General features: G+C 37.4%; 2 protein-coding genes across 11 annotated transcripts in view; one reads left to right on the top strand and one right to left on the bottom strand.

The window, feature by feature from the left end:
* Positions 1-10,253, bottom strand: part of LOC135200295 (ankyrin repeat and sterile alpha motif domain-containing protein 1B-like) — a 262,918-nt gene extending 252,665 nt beyond the window's left edge. For 9 of the 10 annotated variants that reach the window (XR_010311251.1, XM_064228797.1, XM_064228795.1 and 6 more), the window contains exon 1: positions 9,969-10,253. Coding sequence is in view for 9 of the 10 variants with exons in the window: in XM_064228797.1 (XP_064084867.1) it covers positions 9,969-10,072 (104 nt within the window). In the remaining variant the exon portion in view is untranslated. The remainder of the gene's footprint in view (positions 1-9,968) is intronic. The other variant, XM_064228803.1, reaches the window with a different exon arrangement.
* A 759-nt stretch (positions 10,254-11,012) lies between these two features.
* The window catches only part of LOC135200296 (transmembrane 7 superfamily member 3-like), a 109,401-nt gene continuing 95,085 nt past the window's right edge, over positions 11,013-25,328 (top strand). Inside the window, 4 exon segments of the mRNA XM_064228804.1 lie at positions 11,013-11,366; positions 22,004-22,181; positions 22,602-22,756; positions 22,933-23,201. Coding sequence (XP_064084874.1) covers positions 11,141-11,366; positions 22,004-22,181; positions 22,602-22,756; positions 22,933-23,201 — 828 coding nt within the window. The 5' untranslated portion in view covers positions 11,013-11,140.

Here is a 25,328-nt window from a genome sequence, read left to right on the forward strand (position 1 = left end):
GCACAAACCGTGTATTAGAATGCAATTGCTATCCTTCTATGTTATAAACTTCTAACGGCCCCGTGGATGGCATAATGAAGTTGCTGGCATCCATAAGAGATCTGGAATGCATCAACATGTGGTGTGGTCAGCGGAACATAGGATGAACCACACCGGCTATGCGGCCACCACAACCTACAACTCCAGCATAATAAGGACTATTCGTGAGCTAATACCACACGCTTTTCACACACAAAAAATCACTTTCGGTTCATCAGTGAGAATGGACTTGAAGATTCTCGACTTCTTGAGAAACTTGGTGTTGTCATCTACTCACTCCAAAGAATTCTTCTTCGTAGCTTTACTAAATTGTATTGTCCAACGCTGAACCAAAATAAATAATTAAAAAACTTAATTGAGCAATGTTTCCTCTAACTACTTTTTTTAATAAGTGGAATCTCTTCTTTCTGTATTTCCCTTTACCTCCTCTCCTTCCTACACCATATTCTTTGGAAGCTTGAATCTCAACGATATGGCCCCTGTGGGCTTGTTCCATATGAATAGGTTTCATATTCAGAAAAACCTGAATAACATATTAATAGCTATGCAAAGATGGTGGTATCAACGCCAAAAGAAAAATCTGAATAACATATTAACAACAATGCAAAGATGGTGGTATCAACGCCAAACGTTTCTTGTCCACTGTCCTGCCAGTACTGCAGCAGCAGTTCTGTACGGGACGTCAGCGCACCCCTGGGAACCTACATCTTTTAAATTAGTCTGGCTGAAGTGGTGGTTTCCACTTTGCCGACAATAGTCAATATGATTTCAACCGTCGCCTGTTTGACCATTTTCCATAATTTCTTTTGATATAGAAAAGCTTCCACGAGCGTCCTTTCAGTCCCTTAGAACACGCGTACTTATGCTCCTCAGATGCAATCTCCTCATACAGCCTAACATCAGTATTTCAGAAGCCCATGCTCATAACACTGTATATTGAAAAGTAAATTTAAAATAACATGTAGCATTGCCCTTGTTATAAGACTTCTACTGCTGGGTTTACACACACACACCCACACACACATATACACTGCATATGCAAATACAATATATGTGCGTGTGTGCGCGCGCGCGCCCTCTATCAGGGGAAATGGTTTAATTTACACACACACACATATATATAATATATATATATATATATATATATATATATATATATATATATGTATAACAGAATCACGAAAGTTAGGAACGTGATAAATCCATAAATAAAGATAAATGCCATGAAGGAAAAATAAACGAAGGAGTCTGCGAGATCTTTCGGCTGAAAAGCCCTTTACTGAAGCAGCTACTGACAAAAATACGAGAAAAGACAATACAAGAAGGTTCGTATAACTGACAGATAGGGATTATAAAAGGATTAGTGCCTAGAATCCGACACACCTGGAAGATAAGAAACCTTCCCAAACAAGCATAAACAAAGGGTGCAATTAAAGGTTTAAGACAATCATCTCAGATACAATCTCCAAACAATTAAAGGATTATAGGTGACAGCTATACGGAACCTGGTAGACAAAACCATATTCACAAAAAATGACAGACATACATTACAATAATTTTTTTTTTTTTTTTTTTTTTTTTTTTTAATAACTCTAAGGCAACTGATTTTTATTTAAGTCAGTAATTATATATTTGAGGTCATTCTTAAACATGTTACAGATACACGGGTCTAAATGAAAAAGGCCACGACTAACATTGAAATTACAATGAAAAGTAAGTTGTATTAAAGCAGATTCTAAAAGATTTCGTGATAAGACATCTCTTGACCGTGCAATTACTGAACTGTCAATCCAATTAATTCGGTGGTTGTTTTCACTTAAATGAATAAACAATTGCCTCCCTTTCTTAGACGTTTTGATACATAGAGAACCATTTCAATGTAAATTCAGTATTTATAGGAAACCAACTAACAACTTAACTTATGTTCATTTCTTCTCAGGCCACCATCTTAATATAAAAATATCAATTTTTTCCTCTATGTTTTTACGAGCATTGCGAATTGTCAGTCCACAATATTTGGATCAAGAAATTGAATACATAAGAAAAATAGGGAAAGATTTATGCTATCCTTCACATATATTAGACATTTGTTATAATAAAGCCCACAAAAAGTTTTATACTGAAAACAACACACAGAAAGAAAATTCTAAGAACATTCTCAGTTTGCCTTATTTTAACGGATTTGAAACCATTAAACCATTGTTAAAAGCTTTTAATGTCAACCTTGTTTCTTCCTATAATAACCCACTAAAAAGAATGTTAATAAAAAATGGCCCCAGAGAAAGCAACAACATAATATATAAAATTCCATGTATGGATTGTCCCTCATTCTACCTCGGACAGTCGAGCAAGGGCTTAGAAGTAAGGCTAAGCCAGAATAAATACTCTGTAAAAACTGGGCAAAAATCTAATGCATTATTTATTCATTTAAGTGAAAACAACCACCGAATTAATTGGATTGACAGTTCAGTAATTGCACGGTCAAGAGATGTCTTATCACGAAATCTTTTAGAATCTGCTTTAATACAACTTACTTTTCATTGTAATTTCAATGTTAGTCGTGGCCTTTTTCATTTAGACCCTTGTATCTGTAACATGTTTAAGAATGACCTCAAATATATAATTATTCTGACTTAAATAAAAATCAGTTGCCTTAGAGTTATTAAAAAAAAAAAAAAAAATAAATATAAAAAAATATGTATGTATGTCTGTCATTTTTTGTGAATATGGTTTTGTCTACCAGGTTCCGTATAGCTGTCACCTATAATAACTTTAATTGTTTGGAGATTGTATCTGAGATGATTGTCTTAAACCTTTAATTGCACCCTTTGTTTATGCTTGTTTGGGAAGGTTTCTTATCTTCCAGGTGTGTCGGATTCTAGGCACTAATCCTTTTATAATCCCTATCTGTCAGTTATACGAACCTTCTTGTATTGTCTTTTCTCGTATTTTTGTCAGTAGCTGCTTCAGTAAAGGGCTTTTCAGCCGAAAGATCTCGCAGACTCCTTCGTTTATTTTTCCTTCGTGGCATTTATCTTATATATATATATATATATATCTATATATATAATATATATATCTATATATATTGTAAACAAGGGCTTTGAAAATACATCCTCGTTGCAACGAAACTGATTTTGTCCCACAATCATGCACGAAACGAGAGAGAGAGAGAGAGAGAGAGAGAGAGAGACGAGAGAGAGAGAGAGAGAGAGAGAGAGAGAGAATCCATTTCCCCGTGTCACATCCTCAGAAGTCTATGAACCCAGAGTGATAAACAACACGGTAAAGCTATAATTTCAATTCTAATGTCACATCGGATCTTTCCTAAATAAGACCACCACGGGCTTCAACCAGGTTTGTATCCATCTTTGCACCATGTTTAGTACAAGCCCGTAGGGAATTACCGTAAAAACAATAAGAATGTAACTATAAAAATATTGACCCCTAAAAAATACTAGTCGTGGATAACGACCCCCCGAAAACCCAAGTGTCAAGAGCGCATGCGCAAACACAACCTACTAGGCGCATAAAAAATCGCCGTCGCTACTTTAACCCATCGCAACAAAGCGTCTAAAAATAACACGATAATGGAATGCTTAATGAGTGGCCATTACAATTCACAAACCTCTGTCCAATATTGCTGGCCATCCTAATGACCTATAAACAAGCATAATCAGGAAATACGAGTGGGGAACCCACGTCACTTACGGGTCAGTTCATTATTTCGGCATTCTGATGACGTCATTCAGAAACAATACTGGAAATTACCAATTATCACGCGCGCACAGGCGTGCGCATACATACACAATATATATATATATATATATTATATATATATATATATATATATATATATATATATATATTATATATATATATATAACAAAATTTATGCATGTGGAAAAAATGTATACCCACACAAACACACACACATATATATATATATATATATATATATATATATATATATATATATATACACCGTATATATATATATATATATATATATATATATATATATATATATATATATTATATAAACGAGAGAAAGGGGGAGAGATGCAGAGGTCACGACGAGACGAGGTCAAAATACTAAACACAAGGCTATTGTACATTACGCTCTAACACTTTAAAGGCGAACACGTACGGCATCGGGTGACGAATTTGGGTGTGCACTTCGTCCCTTCCGAAAACGCCTGGCTACGTTCGTGAACTTCCGTTTATAGATTTCGTTTCGAATATGGTCATGCCTTCCATATTATTGAAGAATTTTGTTTTCTATTTCGCTTGCAAAAACGCTCACCTGCACACTACATAATCGAAGTGGTAGCCACGGAAACCAATGGCGCGATGAATCTCACGACGGACGAACACAACACTACAATTACATAACTTCCGAATGAAATTATAATGAGCTGCAGGAAGAACAGACGGTGTAATCCTTCGGGCATTCACTCCACACAGAGGGACGGTCACCATGCTAATCAAGTGATAGACTTGGAACGGTATAATAGAATTAAAATAACATTTAAGCTTCCTTTCATTAAGGCCATTATCAAACAAAATTTGTTGTATTATAATGGCCTATAGCCGTAAATATTGCACAGTTTTAGCAGCGCAGTTTGCCAACAATAAAAAATTATACGAGAACTGAATACTCCTTAATCCTAGACAATATACCATTTTCATAAAAAGCTGGGCGGTAATTACAAGCGAAAATGACAGGGCTGCAATGTAATTTTGTTATGCAAACGCCTTTCTCCCAATAAATTCGCCACTGGTATGGGTGCGGGTTACCTACGGTAATAATCGAAAATGGTGGACGAACGTTTTCTCACAAAATGAAATATGCTCCAATACAACCCTCAACAAACAACAGTTTTACGTAGTTTTTTAGTCTAAAGTCTTTGAGTTACTTCGTAAGTTAACTAATTCTAAAACCACCCTAATTTACATCAAGAGTATTGCAATTAATCTGTATTCCTTTACAGTAATATATTAAAACTGCATTTCTATAATATATCAACAATGTATCTAAAATCTAAGCGTACTTTTCTTTCTTCCGTAATCAAAATACACCTTGAGGTTAATTATACCGAAACTCATTTCTAAAATCAAACGGAGGCAGTTTGTTCTAATTTATGCTTTTACAATGTTTCATAAAAAGACACTGTACTACTGCGTTTGTCTCTAACATTGCACTGGCAATCAAACACTAAATTCAGTGGTGACTTGGCCCAATATGACCTTCATAAACAAAGTTCTTGATTAGATCAGCAAGAAATTACTTTACCATCCTCACCTCCACGATTACCCGATGTCCCGACCCCTATAACCCTACGGAGTTCGCTGATCGTAGACAATAAACCGAACCATCCAACACAACCTTCGACCTTAATGAAGTTCATGCGAATGCCCACACCCTACAACAACAGCCCAACTGATGTAATGACGTTGGGTAGGGTGGGTACTTGAACTATAAGCAAATGACTGGTACCTCCATACAAGCATTCATATTTTCTCTATCACCCAAGTTTCCCATACAACAGAAAATCCAATCAAATGAATAAGTTTACATACAGACGTACATTTTTTGGTCCAGTCAGCCAATGCTGTAGTGATATAGTATTAAAATTATTTTCAATCATAGTCCTCCTGTTCGCCTTTAAAATGATATACCTGTCGCAACCTAAATAGAAAAATAATTTTCGCTTTTAAATGACAGACCATTTCTATGACTCTAAATTTACTGTGTCGACTTCAAAGTGATTTTTACAAATACCATTTTCAGTAAAGGTCATAACATCATAGTGGCTGTTATAAGCAAGATTAAAACTGAAGACAAAAAGCAAATACAGTATATATAAAACAAAATCATCAATAAGAAGAACCTATAAAACAAATGTAACAAACGGATTTACTGGAATAAACACCTATGCTATTCTAAACTGATTCATGCCTGATTTGAATCACCACTAAAACGTAATGGACTGGTTTCTTAACATTGACCTTAGCCCAAAAGATTTACAAAAATTCAAAACATACTCTGGAACTTGAGTCACAGATCTCTACCAAAATCTAACAAAAAATGGCTGGTCTTTCAGGGGGATCTTTGGTCATACCTAGAGGGGTAAGCTATATGGAACATATGAACAAAATGAAATCTACACGATGGATTTTATATCAACCTATCTGAATCTATCAGAAATTTTCAAATTTAATACATACATTTTGCATTACATAAAATGGCTATTAATATTAAAATATTTAATTCAGTGTAATTTGAATACAGTATATCAAAACAGGGGACTGGATTTAGTAACAAAATTTTAAAATCAAGCCCTCACCCCGCTGGGAATAAATGAAAATGCCATAACTTGTTGCAAAATCTAAGGTATGCAACCCATTGAGATTCTAATCACCAAACTTTTGAAGACTTTATCCAAAGAAAATGTTTGGCTACCTGCAAAATGTTGCTCTGACCTTTTATTTTGGTTGGTTTCCATTTTTTTACATACTTCAATAAACCACATATATCTGGCTTTAATTAAACAGATACCGTAAGCAGCATTCTGCCATGAAAACTAAAGTTATATGGAGCAATCAAAGAAAAATATTGGTCAGGGTATAACTTGCTACAGATGAATTTTGGGAACCACCTAAAATCTCAAAACACTTCAAAATAAATGGATTTCATTCATTAAAAGTTCCTTTTCATTCTGAATGACTATGTTTACACCAACAAAATACTGTACAATATATTGTCAATGCCAAAGATCCCCCAAAAGTTTCCCTTACATCTCTCAGCTACTAATGTATAAAAACACACAATGATGATGTGACATTTCCGGTTTAAGATCATGTCCAGAATCTCTTGGAGTGAGATTCAAGAGAGAGAATCACACATCAATATGAAACAATCTAAGTTGAATGTCATGAAAGCTACCACTCAAATGTTGATGCAACAATTTTAAGGGCCCTTTATAAGAACCATAAATCGAGAAAATTTTCACAAAGTACAGTAGTATACTGTGACATGAATATGCACTATATAAAGGACTAAACCTTCTATTATAATCATACCAGTACGTTCCGGATCAGAGCTACCTTCATTTATTTTTCCTATGCACTATCAGCAGTGCTGCACCTGCGTTAAGTTTGCTTTTATGAAATAAGAGAAGACCAACATACCAGTACCTTACCACTACATAATTGTTCACAGAAGGTATGATGCTAAGTATTCTCATCCTTACAAGTACTTAACCCTTTTAATCTTCCTTCATAAGTACAGTAGTTTTACTATAGAGTGGTTTATGCATTTAATAATAAAAAGCCTTAACTACTTAAGCTTCATTGTACTTTTAGTCTACAATTAAATACCGTGTGCTTTGAGCTTAAAAAGAATCAGGTATTTCTTTGTCCTCATTAGCTGACATTTTAAATTAAGTACGTAATTCTCTATACTGTAAAATGTATATAACAATTCAACTGGGGATGTTTTATATCTGGTAAAAATATCTATTCATAAGGAGTACGAGATCCAAAGTTCACTCACAAAGGTATGACATACCCTGACTCATCACCCTTTCACTTCTTGACAATGTTTTATATGACCAAATTAATGAAAATAATCTCTCCTTTAGAATGCATTTTTGTCCATCTTGAATATGTACTGCATATTAGATGGATACTGTACAACTGTTACAGGCAATATAACAGAGGACTCATATGTCACCAGTTAAAGTCTGACTTTTCTAACATACTATGCTTTATTTTATTGCCATGAACTAGTATAGCGAAACTGGTGCTTACAATCACTATGAACTTCAGTAAATACGTACATAATCCAAAATAGACTTCAATTTGATACACAACTGTATATTAAATGGATGATAACTTTAATTTGTTTACTGTACTAAATCTGGCAACTACATAATCGAGATTTCACTGTTATATAATTTTCTTTTTAAAAATTTTTCAACCTATTCCAATACAGTAATTCTGGCAAGAACTATAATTGGTCTGGAAATTATTGTTTGTGGATATAATTAAATTTATAGCACTATGCCAATACTACAACCTAATTTGGTATTTGTAAATTTTGCATACCTAATTTGGTATTTGTAAATTTTGCAATTTCCTGAAGTATGCACAAGGTTTTTTTCCTAGTATGATGGACTTTACTAAGGTTGAGTAAATTACAGTACTTTGTAAAAACCTTATACTATACCTCAATCTCAAAAGATCTTTGTTGTCAGAGGATTACAATGGAACATATTTTACAATAGCTCCTAATAGCAAATAGACATAAATTTTGATGTAAAACATACCCTTCTTGTACTGGAGAATTAAATGAAAAACCAAGCAACTGAAGCTAAAGGCCTAACATATAAAAAAATTACAGGTAATTCTAAGCCCTCATTCCGCGGTAAAGTAGACTATGGGAGTTGACGTTTTCCTACGTTATTTTACTTACTGAACAAGAATTTAAAGTAATATTTATTCGGACGACTGTGATTAACCCCCAGGGGCCAGTACTAAACACGGCGAAATACATTGGACGCCCCAATCCCTAGTGGATGTCGTATCCGCAGTTACGTTCCTTGCAGTCCGTGCAAAACTATTCTTTAGGATTACCCTGCAAGAAACGTAACCGCGAATACAACATCCCCTAGGGATTGGGGCATCCAATGTATTTTGCCGTGTTTAGTACCGGCCCCTGGGGGTTAATTACAGTCATCTGAATAAATATTACTTTAAATTCTTGTTCAGTAAGTAAAATAACGTAGGAAAACGTCAACTGCCATAGTCTACTTTACCGCGGGATGAGGGCTTAGAATTACCAAATTACATTTAAAAATGAAAAAATATGCATTTGTGTGTCGAGCTCAACTAGGCTACAAGGACTACTACTTTAATAGTCTTTGCATGTTTTGAAAACATTCTCTTTTGTGCCATCAGGGCCAAAGTGTACAGGTTGTTGTCACTGCCTGTATTCATACAAGGGCCTGGTTGTGTACTAGGCTTATATAGCTATTTTTCCTTCAAAACATGACTGATACTAAGATGTTCACATGACTATCTAATATTATGCCTATAGGCTATCTTATAATTCCAGGACCATACAGTTGTACCCCAAAACCATGTTAATACAATCAGCAAGAAAGGCTTGAGGCTACCTGACCACACGCTGCAGATACTAGGCTAACAGGTTTAAAATATCCTACAATGGAACAATACCCTTCTTACACCATAAAGCTAGCTATACATTGGTAGGTAATAGCTAGGCCACAATAGGTAATTACAACTGGCGTGTCTTAAAAGAAAACAATTAAAAACTATTGGGCTATTTAGATTAAAATCACCCTATTCTAAGTATTACCTCAGAGCAGCTTAGTCCAGATCCATTTTATATTTCATCCTTTCATTTGGAAACATTACAAAGGACTAACATTCTCTTTTCAACCACAAACGTTGGCCAGGGTCCAACTTCACATCCTTGGCCTCCAGTGGACCATCCTACATAAGCCTATTTCTAAAATGACACTGACAGACGTTCCTAATTCCAACATAACCAAGATTTTAAAAATAACTACAAATCTCCTAGGACCACCTCTTGACAAAGTCGTGTGCCAATGAACACGCCAACAGTAAAACTCCTGCTGGCGTACCTAGGTAGTATACTATAGCTGTGGAAATACTTCTCCAGGCTCAAGCTAAATTACAAAGCTGACGAGACAATGGTTCGGCTTCAGTGCCTTAACTAAACCACCTCATACTACACCTATATACCAGAGGTATTACTCATTTAGCTAACCCTGGGCGAATACGATCTACAAAAAAGCCGCCATGCAAGTGAGTTAAAAGGCCTTGAAATGATATTTTCCACCTTCAGGAAATGGGCGGGGATCAAAATCTCAACTTACCTAGCGAGTGGTCCAGATCTCTTGGCTTTGGAGCTTAAAATCTTCTCCACCACTTGGAAGTTGCCATTACGGGCGGCCTCCAGTAATTCCGCGTCTTTGCCCATTCTCACCTAATTACCTAGAGTTCATTTTCTAGCACACTTGGATACTTCACCAATTGCAGCTAAGCATTGATCATCTGCAGTAGCCATCACTGACAACTGATCGTGCTGCCATCTACACAGCAGGTTGTTTTTACATCTGCGGCTCGGAGAAGATGTCTGCTTTGGACGAGGTTGCACGGGACACTGCACAAAAGGACAGTCATACGCTGCCCTCGTCCTTTTGAGAACCAGTTATGTGCAACTGTTTTATTAATGAGCTAAAAGTTACCAATTTCTCTTACTCAGATGGTGCTACCACCACTACCACCACCACCACCACTACTACTACTACTACTACTACTGCTGCTGCTACTACTACTACTACTACTGCTGCTGCTGCTACTACTACTACTACTGCTACTACTCTCTCTCTCTCTACTCTCTCTCTCTCTCTCTCTCTCTCTCTCTCTCTCTCTCTCTATATATATATATATATATATATATATATATATATATATATATATATATATATATATATATATATATATATATATATGTGTGTGTGTGTGTGTGTGTGTGTGTGTGTGTGTGTGTATGCGTGTGTAAGCGTAATATATATATATATATATATATATATATATATATATATATATATATATATATATATATATATATATATATAATTTGGAAATATGATATCTAACATTTTAGTATAGGGCTAACTCCAAGACACGCATAAACGTTCTTTCAAGAGTGGTCGAACTTGCAAATATTCATTTTCCCAAGCAGTTTTGAATAAATATACAATTATCCTGTTTAAGAGCTAAGTTCTGTTAAAACAAAGCATATAACTACAGATCCTATACAAAACTGAACTTCCCATAAAATTCGCTGGTTATGTCTGTAGGCAACTCCGAACATATTCGGAACAAGTTATCTCCACGAAGATGTCTACAGTGGAATAGAGCGCGGCCCGGAACGAGTGCTGTCCAATCAGCTGATCGTGGATGTAAACACACGCAGTAGCAGTGTCTTTTCTCTCTTTCTAATTACTGAGTGAATCCTTTATTTTCTTGTGGCCATGTAGTAATGAAGCCTCTCGGTGTATCACTTACGTCCATCGTGTACCTGATTATTGTGTGTTGTGTTAAAGGAGATAATTCAACTAATAATGTCAGTTTGGTAGGAGAGAGGAGCCCAAATGGGTCGGCAAAAACTGATGACAATGATAGGCCTAGACCTTTGCCAAGCCGGAGAGCTAATGCCAAGTACAAGGAGAGCAAGGACTCGTGTAATATCTGTCACGTGGGGTTAAGTAAGTATCAAGTAAGATTATTCCAGTGGTTGTTGGTCATACCTATTAGCTAAGTTACTTCAAGAATGGTATCCTAGTCACGTAGGGTAAACAACCGAGTGGATTACCTGGGCCAGTCTTGCCCGGTCGTTGACCCACCTTCCAGAAAAAGTAATTTAACACCTCCTGACACTGGAGATGGACACCAGTCATGAGTCATCGGTCGTGGAAGCAACACCTCAAGACCTCTACTTTCCTCTCGAAATAAGAATTTCTCCCTACCTAAGTACAAAATGTCATATAATTTAAGATTATAAACAGAGGTTTATGAACATCTAGCCATGCGCAATGCAACTTACCTTCATGACACTTTAGAAATTTTTACTTAGGTATAACACCTTATGTGTAGAAGATTGATGCCATCTCGATGTTTGTGAAGTCACTTGTTTCACAACTTCATGTCATGTACCTACTAGGGTAAAAAACCGCATGGTACAGGGGTGGACCATGTACGATCAATGTGTACAACCCCAAGAAAAGTACATTATAATGCGTCCTGACACCGAAGTAGAGGTCTTTAGCTCCGTTTCTCACCAACAAGAAGTCGCGTCTGATGCCCATCTCCGATGTCAGGACGCGATATAATGTATTTTTTGGGGGGTTTTACTCATTGATCACACATGGTCCACCCCTGTACCATGCGGTTTTTTACCCTAAATCCGCACAGAACTCACACCCATAGATGCTGGGACACTTTCTTCACAACAATCTTAAACAATGACGATGATTGCCCTCAAGTCCAAGGAAACATGCGATTTTTCGGGAGGAAAGAAAGAGAAGAGTGCACTGGATAATTTTGAAATAAATGGTTAAACATCAGTGTAAGGTTATGAATTACATAAATTTATTACGTATTCGTGAAAATTAATTTGAAAATATTCATTGTTGAAAAATTAACTAGATTCCTGACTCAAGTATCAACGATTATGCTGTGAACAGTAGCTACGGTGTTGTTCGTGCTCTCCTTTTTTTTATATCAATGTTTACCTTCCAAACTGGGTATAAGACTTTAACAAAACCGTGGAAATAAGGGAAATTTGCGCATCTATTTGTAGTATATATACATATTAGAGTAATTTTATCATTATTGCATTACTATGACAATTAGAATCCATGAAAAGAGTTTGTAAATGCATCGGTGTATGTGTGAAGCTCCACTAAATTGGCAACAATGAAATTTTTCCATTCCTAGCTGCAAACATTAAAGGTTACACTTATTTCAGGCATAAGTACAATAATTAAAAATAAAAAAGTCAAAATAGTAATGTAGACTTGATCAATGAAAAGTGCTATAAGAAAATACAAAATTTTTGTCACAGACAATTCACTGATCTGTCATCTGCTCGCCCATGCTTTTAGCAGCCAGATGTATGTACAGGGTGTCCGTAAAGTCCGAATACCATTACAAGTATTTATTGCTCAGAAACCATATAACATAGAGTAATGCAGTTTTTATAGAATGTTCTACATTCAAGTTTACATTCAGAGCACTTTATTCTACAAACAACTGCATTACTCTGTTATATGGTTTCTGAGCAATAAATACTTTTACTGTAATGGTATACAGGGCATTTTTGGACACCCTTTACATTAAGACAAAAATTGTTCCCTCCGTGGCTTTACTGTCAACACACTCAATGTATTTCAAGTGCAATTTGGAGTAAATTAAGAACAAAATGTGTATAATTACAATCAAATAAGGATTGTGGAGTTTCATTTGTGATGGCAGTAAGGATAAAACCACCGATTACAAGGTAAAAATGAATTTCAGTTCAAACCATGACCCTGGGAATAAGACATCTCATACTTTCACTAATATAGGCAACAAAATGTTGTTTTATTGTGTGCTGATTACAACTGCAATCTTGAGTAATATCAATAAAAGTTACATATATACGCTAATATTGTTCAAATGAGGGCTGGGAAGGCTGGAAAGGATGTGGTATCAATGCTGGAGACAAAAGGGACCGGATGCAAAAGATGTCATATTGGATTTAAAAACTGCCTTGAAAACATATTTTACGAAGACCTAACATGCTTATTTTAGTTTGTATGGCGCTTTCATATATCACATTATATTGATGAAACTTCAATCTTTTGAACGGTATGCTTAAAGGTGTAATTGTAATCTTGTTTCACCAATTAAATATCGAGTGAATAAGGGTGATCTGCCTGAGTAAGATGGACTCAAGGCGGTTGTCTACCCTATCAAGTTTTGATCATATGCAGCAATGAGATTTTTTACCATCGATAAGTTCATCAAAGTACAGCTGCAATATTTTGCTAAGAACAAGACACTTGTATTTGTCAGGCTGCTTCTCTGGGGATTTCTAGGCACACTGCAGGTTAAGTGAATACACCTCACAGCTGTACTAAATGACACTGGTAATGGTCTGGTTGATAGCTTTAGTAAAGAAGCTAAGATTATGCTACTTTAGTCTATATTAGGTTAGGATAGGTTAAATTTTATACTTATTACTACTGCTGGATTGCTACTCTCCAAAATGCAGTCACTCTGTTTCCTGCATAGTTTTCCCTTTCATATAAGGGGAAACCCACTCATTATCTTTTACCCAGATCCATTCGTGACTATTACCTAAACATAGTGGGAAACATCAACAGAAATTATAAGTGCATAGAGCACTGGTGAATTTTGTTTAAAATGCAAGTTCCATCAATGGTTTTCACAAAATTATACGGAATGGGTAAAATGTAATTTTAAAGATACAGTATAAACTATCGTCATATTGGATGGATTTTGGTCTGCAAGTGTTTCGGTGGCGCCACCCCAGAATCTGTTGCCGTTTAATCTTCAAGTGCCAATTTCATCCAGTTCAGCTGCAAAACTTCAAGCATATTCTAACTTAGACCTATCACTAGTTCCTTTACAGTGACAATTGAATAACATTCTTCTGCATCTGCAGGAACCTGCAGCACCACAGGTGCCTTCATTAGACCCTGCATTATCAATGATTTTTTCGGATGATGAAGATCCAGACCAAGGCTCGATTCCCTCTCCTTATGCGTCATTACTCAAGTTTTTACCACAGAACATCTCTGAGTTCTCTTCTGCAACTCCTTCCTCTCTGTCTTTCATCATTTATGAATAGTAATCAGCAATCAGACTCCGCCAGGCTCCTGAAAATGCTCCTCTCCTCTTTGTTGAAGAAAGCCCTACATGAAGTTGAGAGCTGGCTTTCTGAGCAAGGAAAGGCATGTTTTAGTATTCCATCTTCCTGCCTTTCATGTAGCTACATTACTGGAGAAGCTCCTCCTAAGGGGATTTTCAGGACTAATTGATGCAGGTCGAAGATCCACTCTTGCTTCTGTGGAATTTTTCTTTTTGCTCTGGAGATGGACTATTAATTATTAAAGAGCTTTTTTAAAGCTTTTGAAGTTTTAAGCTTTCTTGAATGGTGCATAGGGGCCTTAGCCAAGAAACTTCATGATCCCTCTCTTCCTGAAGACTGTGCTACTGAGCTACTTAAGTTTCTTTCCCACACTGACAAAGCTGTTTGGGATGGTTCACAGGAGGTGGCCACCATTTATATGATGAGCATCCTCAAAAAGAGGGAACTAAGGGTTTCCTTTATCTCCAAGGGAGTAACATCTTCGCAGAAGTCAGCCCTTTTGTTCTCCCTGTTGGATAAACATCATCTGTTCCCACAAGCAATAGTGAATGAGATTGCGTCTCACTTGCACAAAAAAACGACTCAGGATCTGTTGACCCATTTGACAAAACACCAGAGAGATTGGGCTACCCTCTCCGCCAAATCATCTTCTCTTCAATAACTGCACCCTTTTCGAGGGGGTAGACAAAGTTCGCAATTCAGGCCTTAGGATGCAGTTAGATTCACGTCCCAAGCAATCAAGAAATTTTCTACAAAACCATCCTCCTGCGAGTGAGTACCCGGTCCTCCATGTCCCGATGGTGGCTAGGCTACATTGCTTCTAGGATAGATGGAGCATGAAAGGGGCAGATCAGTGAGTATAGTGAGAGTGCTGAAGGAGGGATATTTCATCCCCTTCAAGGAGAGGCCACTGAGTTTTCAGGCTTCTCAACCTTCTGTGATTGGAAGGTACCTCAAGACCACCACTTCTTCCTGATAACTCCAGAGATAAAGGAGGGCCTGCAGTGGTGGAGATCTGAAGAAAAATTAATAGTAGGAAAATCTCTCCTCCTGGTGAGCCCCCAACCTAGACTTCTTTTCCAATGCTATCAGATCTAGGTGAGGGAGCTCTCGTCAGCAACAAGGAAGTCTCAGGCAAGCAGTCTCCACAGGAGAAAGTGCTCCACATCAACATAAGGGAGCTGAAAGCAGCCCAATTAGGACTTCAGGATTTTGCAACCGAGGTAGTATACAACAAGACTGTGATGATCCATGCTAACAACACCACGCATTGGCCCACATAAAATATCAAGGGAGGACTAATTCGTTTTCTCTCAGCGAGATAGCGAGAGAGCTTCTTTTGGGCAGGCCAGAACAGAACCAAGTTGGTCACGAGGTTCATTCACGGGAAATACAATGTGTTAGTGGACAAGTTGAGTCATCAGAAGCGGGTCCTTCCTACAGAATAAACCCTGGACTGTTGGGTCTGCCTCTGTTTTGCTCCCCCTTTCCTGATCCACTAGCACGGGCAATGGATGCGATGATTCAAGATTGGTCCAATCTGGATCTTTACTATGCATTTCTTCCATTAGGAATGATGAGGGATGTACTACCAAAAAAGTTTTGCTCCCATCAGAATATCAGAATGACTCTTGTGGCTCCTTTCAGACCTCAAAAGGAGTAGTTTCCTAGCCCTTCTGCACCTCCTGATAGATTCCAAGTCTTCTTAGACAGCCCCACTTCAGGAGGTTCCATCAAAATCTATCCACTCTAGCTCTGACAGGCTTTTGACTGTCAGTAAGCTCATCCGAGCAAAAGAATTTTTTAGATTGATGGCGTAGGTAATTGCCAGGTGCAGGCATAATTCCTCCAACAGAGTGTAACAATCAAAGTGGTCAATGTTCACACTTTGGTGTAGGAAACACAATATTTCGTCTTCTTGAACCACTATTGCTCAAATAGCAGACTTCCTCCTTTATTTAAAGAAGACCTTCCTGACCTTATTGATCTTTTAATATTTCTGAGTCTAGGAAGGAAGGTTTTTTTGCTTGGAATCTCAATGTAGTCCTTAAGTGGCTGTCGAGTGCACGTTTTGAACCTCTTTGGTCTTCCTCTCTGAGGGACCTGGCCAGAAAGACATTTTTCTGGTGGCATTTGCCACATCAAAGAGGGTTAGTGAGTTTCACGCTATAGGTAAAAGGATTGGCGTCTCTCAGGGAGACACAGTGTGTTCCCTCTCCCTGGATTTTTTAGCTAAAAATGAAAACCCATCACAGCTTTAGCCACATTCTTTTACAGTAAAAAATTTAACAGATGTACTATGAATGGAAGAGAAGAAAAGATCCCAGTGTCCAGTGAGAACACTTAGGTATTACCTACAATGGACGGAGAAGATTAGAGGGCAGTTTAGTAATTTGTGGTGCTCTGAGGAAAATTTCTCAAGACCTAAGTCGAATGTCGAAAAATGCCATATCTTTCTTATTAAGGGATCTAATTTTAGAGGCACACTCCCAGATAGTGGAGAATAACTTAGAAGTCATGAAAGTTAGAGCACATGACATCAGAGTAGTTGTTATGTCAGTAACTTTAAGGCAGCACAACCTTTCCCTTTTCTCCAGACTGCAAGCAGTGTACTGGCAGTGTGAATCAGTACATATTTGTAATGCATTATCTATGAAACGTAGAAACGATATGTGAAAATTGTAATACCTCAGGAGGAAGTGTAGGAAGTGTTCTTTCCATTTTTCTGTCTCTTGGCTTGAAACATGGTGTTCATATCTAAGGGAACCTGGGGGACACAAAGTACCTGGAGTGCCCACCATTTTAAATGTTAAGTAGAGGTCAAGTTTTTATTGTTTTGGTGTAAGTGACAAATTTGTCTGGTATTTTGTATTGTGGTACATACTATGCCCTGGGCAGTCAGTTGTGTATGCTTTGTTGGTCTTTGATAATAACCTTTGCTGCAAAGCTGTTTTAGTACTTACTAGCCTTCAGAGTAGTAATCCTTTACTGCAAGGTCTCATGTCAGTAGAGGCATTCCATGGCTATACAGCCACATCCTACAGGTTGAGATGAGCACCAGCCAGAGGCAGTATATACCTTCAGCAGCTCTCTCAACAGATGAGGAAACAGCAAGCATTGTCTCAATGCTACTATATTTTAGTGTTCAATTTCATTAATATTTTTAAATGTATTGAGTGTTAGTTTAGACCATACAGTATTCCTTGCCTCCTTCAATGTGGAATCAGCTAAGTAATTACTGGGTAATTTATTTGTGAAAAATGACATTTTTTTTATAACCAAGTTTTATACGTAGTACAGGCAGTCCCCGGGTTACGACGGGGGTTCCGTTCTTGAGACGCGTCGTAAGCCGGAACGACGCTTGGAAATATGTCTTAAACTAATAAAAAGTTATAAAAACCTTACTTGTAATCCTTTGGTTACACTACATGTTGTTTCCTGTAGTTTTATGTACAACCTGGAGTTATTTTCATAAAAGAATGCTGGTTCTTGAAGGTAAAAACTATTGTAATCCTCTGGTGACACTACATTCTTGAAGTTTTATGTACAACCTGGAGTGATTTTGCAAAATCTTGAGGGCTACAAGAACAGCTGATTACTATTTACGTATCATATAGACTAATTAAAGTAAATGTATCTTTAAATAGGCTTATATATTAGTATCAACAAAACATTTCCTGCCATGAGTCAGAGGCCGTTTAATGAAACGAACACTTCTCTGTCCTATCTGTTCAGAAAATAAACGTTACGTCAATCCCCGAGACCATTGTTGCCAAAGCGTCTCTCTCTCTCTCTCTCTCTCTCTCTCTCTCTCTCTCTCTCTCTCTCTCTCTCTCTGATCAAATTACAATGGAAACTTGACATACGATTGCCCTAATATACGAATGTTTTGAGATATAACAGAAAATTTGCGAAAATACAAGCTTTGATATACAACGAAATATTTGAGATACGATTTTGCGATGAGTGTTAGTTGTATAGGCGACCGATAAATGGCGTTCAGTCTGTTTGTTTGTTGGTGCTGCATGTTAACACGTCGTTGTTTAGTTCGTTGTATTTGCGCCTATTTTTCGTGTTATTTTGTCTATTTTATTATTAACCATGGGTCTCAAAGCTAAAGACAAAGCAGGTGATAAGAAAAAACCCAAGAAAATGATTTCGATGGAAGCAAAACATGAAATTATAGCAAAGCATGAACGTGGCGTTCGTATCGTCGATTTGGCAAACGAGTATGGTCGAAATCCTTCTACAATATCCACGATCATCAAGCAGAAGGAAGCTATAAAAACCCCCGAGACCATTGTTGCCAAAGCGTCTCTCTCTCTCTCTCTCTCTCTCTCTCTCTCTCTCTCTCTCTCTCTCTCTCTCTCTCTCTCTGATCAAATACGTACTGGATAATGTCTCTTTGGATACTTCGATTTTGCCAAATATTGAGGGCTACAAGAACAGTTGATTACTATTTACGTATCATATAGACTAATTAAAGTAAACGTATTTTTAAATAGGCTTATATTATTAGTATCAACAAAACATTTACTGGCATGAGTCAGAGGCCGTTTAACGAAAACGAACACTTCTTCTGTCCTTAACTCGGAGCGTCGGAAGACGCCTCTCTCTCTCTCTCTCTCTCCTCTCTCTCTCTCTCTCTCTCTCTCTCTACTCTCTGTCTCTCTCTCTCTCTCTCTCTGATCAAATTACTGGATAATGTCTCTCTTTGGATACTTGGAATTTGCGTTGTAATCTAACCAGAAACTTCGTTTTGTTATTATTACTGGAAACAAGCAATGATTTTTTCATTATTTGCGCTTTGGACTGTTATATGTAAACTAGTATGTATTCATTCGCTCGGAAAACTAGTTCCGCATATGAGGCGTCACTAAAAAACATAGAAAAATACAACATAAAAAGTGTCGAAAATCATCATAATCTCAAAATTTTTGTTGTAATAACAACCAGAACTTATTTTTATTAATATACTGTGCTAAACTATAAAGGATTTTTATCATAGTATGCGTTTTTTAAAAGCGTCGTTAACTCGGAGCGTCGGAAGACGCCTCTCTCTCTCTCTATTACTGGATAATGTCTCTCTTTGGATACTTGGAATTTGCGTTGTAATCTAACCAGAAACTTCGTTTTGTTATTATTACTGGAAACAAGCAATGATTTTTTCATTATTTGCGCTTTTGGACTGTTATATGTAAACTAGTATGTATTCATTCGCTCGGAAACTAGTTCCGCATATGAGGCGTCACTAAAAAACATAGAAAAATACAACATAAAAAGTGTCGAAAATCATCATAATCTCAAAATTTTTGTTGTAATCTAACCAGAAACTTATTTTTATTAATATACTGTGCTAAACTATAAAGGATTTTTATCATAGTATGCGTTTTTTAAAAGCGTCGTTAACTCGGAGCGTCGGAAGCGTCAGCGTCGTAACCTCGGAACAAGCGTCGTAATCCAGGACGGATTTTTCCATTGAATATTTAAGAAAAAGCGTCGTAACCTCGGAACGTCGTAAGCCGGAACCGTCGTAACCCGGGGACCGCCTGTATATACTTACCCAGTAATTACGGATGGAGCTTTTCACATTATGATTTTTTTTTATTTGACTCATTCTTCTAACAAATCTCTTTCATTTTTCTCACAATGTTTATTTTAAACTTGTTCAGAACTTGCTCTTTGCCAAGATTATAGATCTATAGATGAGGTAGAGAGAATTTTGTGATTTGTAATTTCATTAAAAATTACGAAGACATAGGAGCTAACAGAAATATTTGTGAGGGAGAAAGGAGGAAGAACTATTAAGACTAATTAATGAAGATGTAACAGTGTAGAAATATGATGGATTCCTGCCTATGTAAGCATAAAAGGAAATGAAGATCACAATAGAGTAGCAAAAGCTGATTCTACTGTAACAAGATCACATGTAGATATTTCCCAGCCCCAAGCCCTTTTTTATACCTTTTTTTCAGCCCTTGTAGCAGTTTTCTAACAAATTCAAGATTTTGTTTTAGCCCACATTTAAATGCATAAGATGTCTTAGCACCGTAAGTAAATGATCACAGGTATGGTGTTTACAAATGACTTGAGTTGCCCTGGTACAGTATCATAATAGCCAGTCAGTCAACAAGGGAAAATGTAAAGATTCTCAATTCCTTTCTCCTCAGTAGATAGGTAATGCTTTATGATGCCCAAGTTTACTGTGGTATAGTATAGTATAAGGTATACGTGCATCACTATATGCACACAGTTAATCTGGTGTGTGTGACTTTGTTCTGTCGCCTTGCAAATTTCAACTGTCAAGTTGAAGATATTTATTTTACCACCAGTTATTGTTGTTTTGTTGGTCACTTGAAAATATTCAATTCTCAGTACTAGTCTTAATAGATTGGAATTGTCATAGCTGTTGCATTAGCTGTCATTACTGAACACATCTGGAAAACGACATGAAACTTTTATATGTAATGTTATTTGTTTATTCTGGTATCTTTTCACCACAACTTTTTAAACCTTTTTACAATGGCTGAAAATAAGGTATGTTTTGAATGTGATCTTGGTATGGCAAATATATTTTAAACTAGTCATATGCTGTTGTCCTTAGTTGTGAAGCAGAATTTTAAAAGAAAGAAAAAAGGTGAGTTAAAATTCACATTGTCCCCATTGTAAATTCCCAAGAATTTTGAAGCCATGAGCCTATTGTTATTTTGATGTCAGTTTATTGTGAAGATAATAAGTTGAACAGAATACTTTTTTGTAACCATTTTGCAGCCTAAAAGAATACAGGTAACTCTTTAATTTAATAACACTGTATTAAAGACTAACGATCAGAATAGGGAATGAGGATGGGAGGAAATTATTTCATGAAGTGGTAAAGAGTAACATATAGAAGGGAAACAGAGGAGGGAATCTACATTTGAAACCCACCTTAAAATTCTTGTCTGCATAGAGTTCTGGGTTAATTGTATTGCTTTGTGGTTGATCACACTTTAAGTAACTAAGTTACTGAGGGGTATTATAAAAAGTAATTTTATTGAACTTGGGAAATGATTTGCATAGGTATTCTTTGTACAGAAAAAATTAATAAGGACAACTTTTTTTTTTTTTTTTTTTTTACAAAATTCATTACCTCATAATAAAATTACTTGGATATAGTATAGGTTGAACCAGAAATCCTCGTTGTACAAGTGGGTTCCATGCTTGCCTACTGATTTGGTAGTCCAAGTTCACTTCTCCGCTCTGCCAACGCAGAATCAAAGGAATTATTTCTGGTGATTAGAACATTCATTTCTCGATATAATGAGGTTCGGATCTCACAATAAACTGTAGGTCCAGTTACTAAGTAACCAATTGGTTCCTAGCCACATAAAAATATCTAATCCTTTAGGCCAGCCCTAGGAGAGCTATTAATCAGCTCAGTGGTCTGGTTAAACTAAGTGTGTCATTTAAGTTATTTTTTTTCAACAGGTTCCATTGAAGTACTTGAAGAGGAGTACCCTATGATTCCCAACAATACCCATAAAGTCTTCCCAGTTCCAAGTAGAACCTGCTTCAGGATTAAAATCACAAACATACCAAATGATGCAGGCTTCTTAATTGCTCAAGCTCATTCACAAACTCGTTACATAGTTTTAAGCAATGTGTCGTAAGTATTGTAATCTAATATGGTTTACTATACTGTATACTAGGCATAATTTAATTAATGAACTTGGTTGGTTTTTTACATTACTGTATCATTTGACAGAGTTACCAGTTTTTTATTTGAGTAAAGATTTAATTTTTAAAGAAAAGAAATTAGTTCTGATAAATGCCAAAGCTAGGGTATATCACGTAAATTATTGGACACTTCAGAAGTACAATACCGTAAAGCTTGTACAATATTTTTGAAGGTTGATGTGTACTTTGATTATTTATGCATTTAGTATAATATAGTAGAGTTATACCATAAATTAAAGTAGTAGACATGAAAAGTGCATTTTCCTGTAATATTACTTACTAGGATTATCAGAAAGTGTCTAAATTGCATTAATGCTTTGTACCTTAGGTTCCTTTATTTATTTTCCAGGAATCCCGAGCCAGGTACCTATACCAATGGGACTAATCCTGGAATTTATTTAAAGATGGAGGGACTCAACACAACCCATAATGAAGTCTACCTTGCCAATTGCCATCATAAAAACTTAACTGTCTTATTTATTGTTCGAAACTATAGCAGCAGTGGTAAGTTTTGGAGTGACTATGTACTTTTCATAGAGAATTTTATGTACTGTTTGATCTTTAACACAAAACTGTGTTGACAATTTAATCTAATTGGGATTTGCCAAATAGAGGTTGATGAAGATGTTGCTGAGATTGGAAGTTACTATATTATGTCACTGGATCTTTTCACCTTGCAGAGCCGGTGCCTGGTGCATTCCCCATTGCTGTTGCTTCAAGTCCTGCCATGCCACAGCCATACCTTGTTGTAGCTCCTAATATTCTCACAACTGAAGTTAGTTTTAGGGCTGCTGCTTACCCAGGCTTTAATTTATCTGCCGATGATATTGACCTACATTATGAAACTTACTTAACTTATATGTATGAAAAGGACTTGGATCAAGATAGCTACTGGAATACTCTGATAGCAACAAGCACATTGGAAGGAATTAGAACTAAAGGAAAGCTTGTGAGTAGTAATGAACATTTATTTTAGAAATATTAAATGGCCATGTAAAGCTATTTATGTCAAATTCAAAAAGGTGGCATAAGTAAATCATTGTGGTGCAGTTGAGACATTGAGTTACATTGTTTTCTTTACTGGACTAGTTGATCATCCTTACATTTACAGTATTCATCAGTTTGTAGGTTCAATAGGTGAGCATTGTCAGTGTGTTTTAGTTTCAATATTTGTGTATGCAGAGTTGGAATTCTAATAGTACAGAATTACTGCTGACTGAAGAATTAAAACCTGGCCTCACCTTTGTACACAACTTTCCATAAAATTCTCCTATAAGAGAGTCAGAGTGAGGACTTTTTCCCACAATTGCATACCTTAACAAGGAAGCTCAACCCAAGACAGCTCCTCTTTCCATGATATTCAAATAATCTCACTGAAACTTTTGCTGTCATTGAAATTTCAAGGAGTGCTTCATTCTAGTTTCCTTGATCCTATTTTTATTATTTGTAAAAGGTTACTGCTTTGTAGATATGTGAGGTCTGGTTTAACTACATCATGTTGATGATGTCATGATAGTATGTACATATTAGCCATTTGAAAGGACCTTGCCTCTGTCTTACAAAGGACTTAGCAGCATGGTGGAAACACCACGAACACCTACTGTGCCATTTATCTCTATCTACGTATTATGCTTTCTCTTACTCTAAAGTTTGTTCATGCCACTTACCTGACAGATATATATATAGCTGTATTTTCTGAAGTCCGACAGAATTTCAAAACTCGCGGCACACGCAGTGGGCGGCCAGGTGGTAGTACCCATTCCCGCCGCTGGGAGGCGGATATCAGGAACCATTCCCATTTTCTATTCATATTTTTTCTGTCGCCGGTCGGTAAACAACTGTTTACAGACCTCTGCTCAGGATTTTTTTGGATTTGACTCGCTTTTTAAGTATCTGATTGGTTTTTTGGTATTGAATTGGATTGTTGAATTGGCATGCGCGATAGTGGACCGTTTTTTTACTTTGGATTGGCTTTTCTGTAAACGTGATGTCTGGATCAAGTGCTGTGAGTTTCAGAGTGTGTGTGAGGACTGATTGTAAGGTGAGGCTACCGAAAGCATCGGTAGACCCCCACACAGTATTATGAGTTGTATGGGGCATAATTGTTTGGTGGATAATCGGTGCAATGAATGTGAGAGATTGACCGATGATGATTGGAGAGTATATGAGTCCTATCGCCTTAAATTGGAACGCGATAGGATCAGGAGGTCTTCCTCCAGGAGTGGTTCTACCAAAGGTAAGGCTAATATCTCTCCTGTATTAACACCTGTAGAGTTTGCAGCTCCTAAACCTGTGTTGCCTTCGGGCTCTGATTCTGTGTCGGGAGAAGCTAATGCTCTCTCTCTTATTTTGGAGTCTCTACGCACTCTGGAGACCAAAGTGAAAGCCTTGGAAACTGGCTCTGTTCAAGTGTGTGATCGTGCCCCTAGTGTTGTGGAGGGGGCGTCAGATCGGCCCCATAATGCCTCTAGGCCTAGACCTCTATCGGACTCCCAAGACTCAGGGAGAGGGTATGTCCCAAGACTCAGGGAGAGGGTAAGCCGCAAGAGGGTTACGGGGGCTCCCCACCGATCTGGCGTCCCTTCGGCAGGCCTTGTTGCAAAGTCCCAGGCTGCCAAGGAGCGCGCACGAGCGCGCGTCCTGAAGGAGTGTTTTTCGTCCTCCGAAGCGTCCTCCCCGCGCAAGGGGTGGAGCGCTCGGAGAGACTCTCGCCCTCTGAAAAGGACGTTTCGTGTTGAGGACGCTTCACGTCCTGTATCGCCGCTTTCGTCGGAGGATGCGTATGACGCTTTTCCGCCTCAGAAAAGGGGTGAGATCTCCTCCGATGAGGACGCTGGGTTGCGTGCTCAGGCGCGTCTCCCTGAGAAGCAGGTAGCTGTACCTGTGAGAAGGAAGGAGGCGTCCCCTCGCCCCTCGTCTTCTCACAGGATCAGTCCTGCTTCCTCTGTTCGTTCTTCTCCAACGAAGAACATTCTTTTGTCCCTTCAGGACCAGCTATCGACGCTTATGGCTCAGAGGACTCGCCCAGCAGCAGTCGAGCCTAAGCGGAGGAAGGACCTTAGACTGCCCGTCAAGA

This window comes from Macrobrachium nipponense, chromosome 26, assembly GCF_015104395.2.
Source record: "Macrobrachium nipponense isolate FS-2020 chromosome 26, ASM1510439v2, whole genome shotgun sequence".
NCBI lineage: Eukaryota > Metazoa > Arthropoda > Malacostraca > Decapoda > Palaemonidae > Macrobrachium > Macrobrachium nipponense.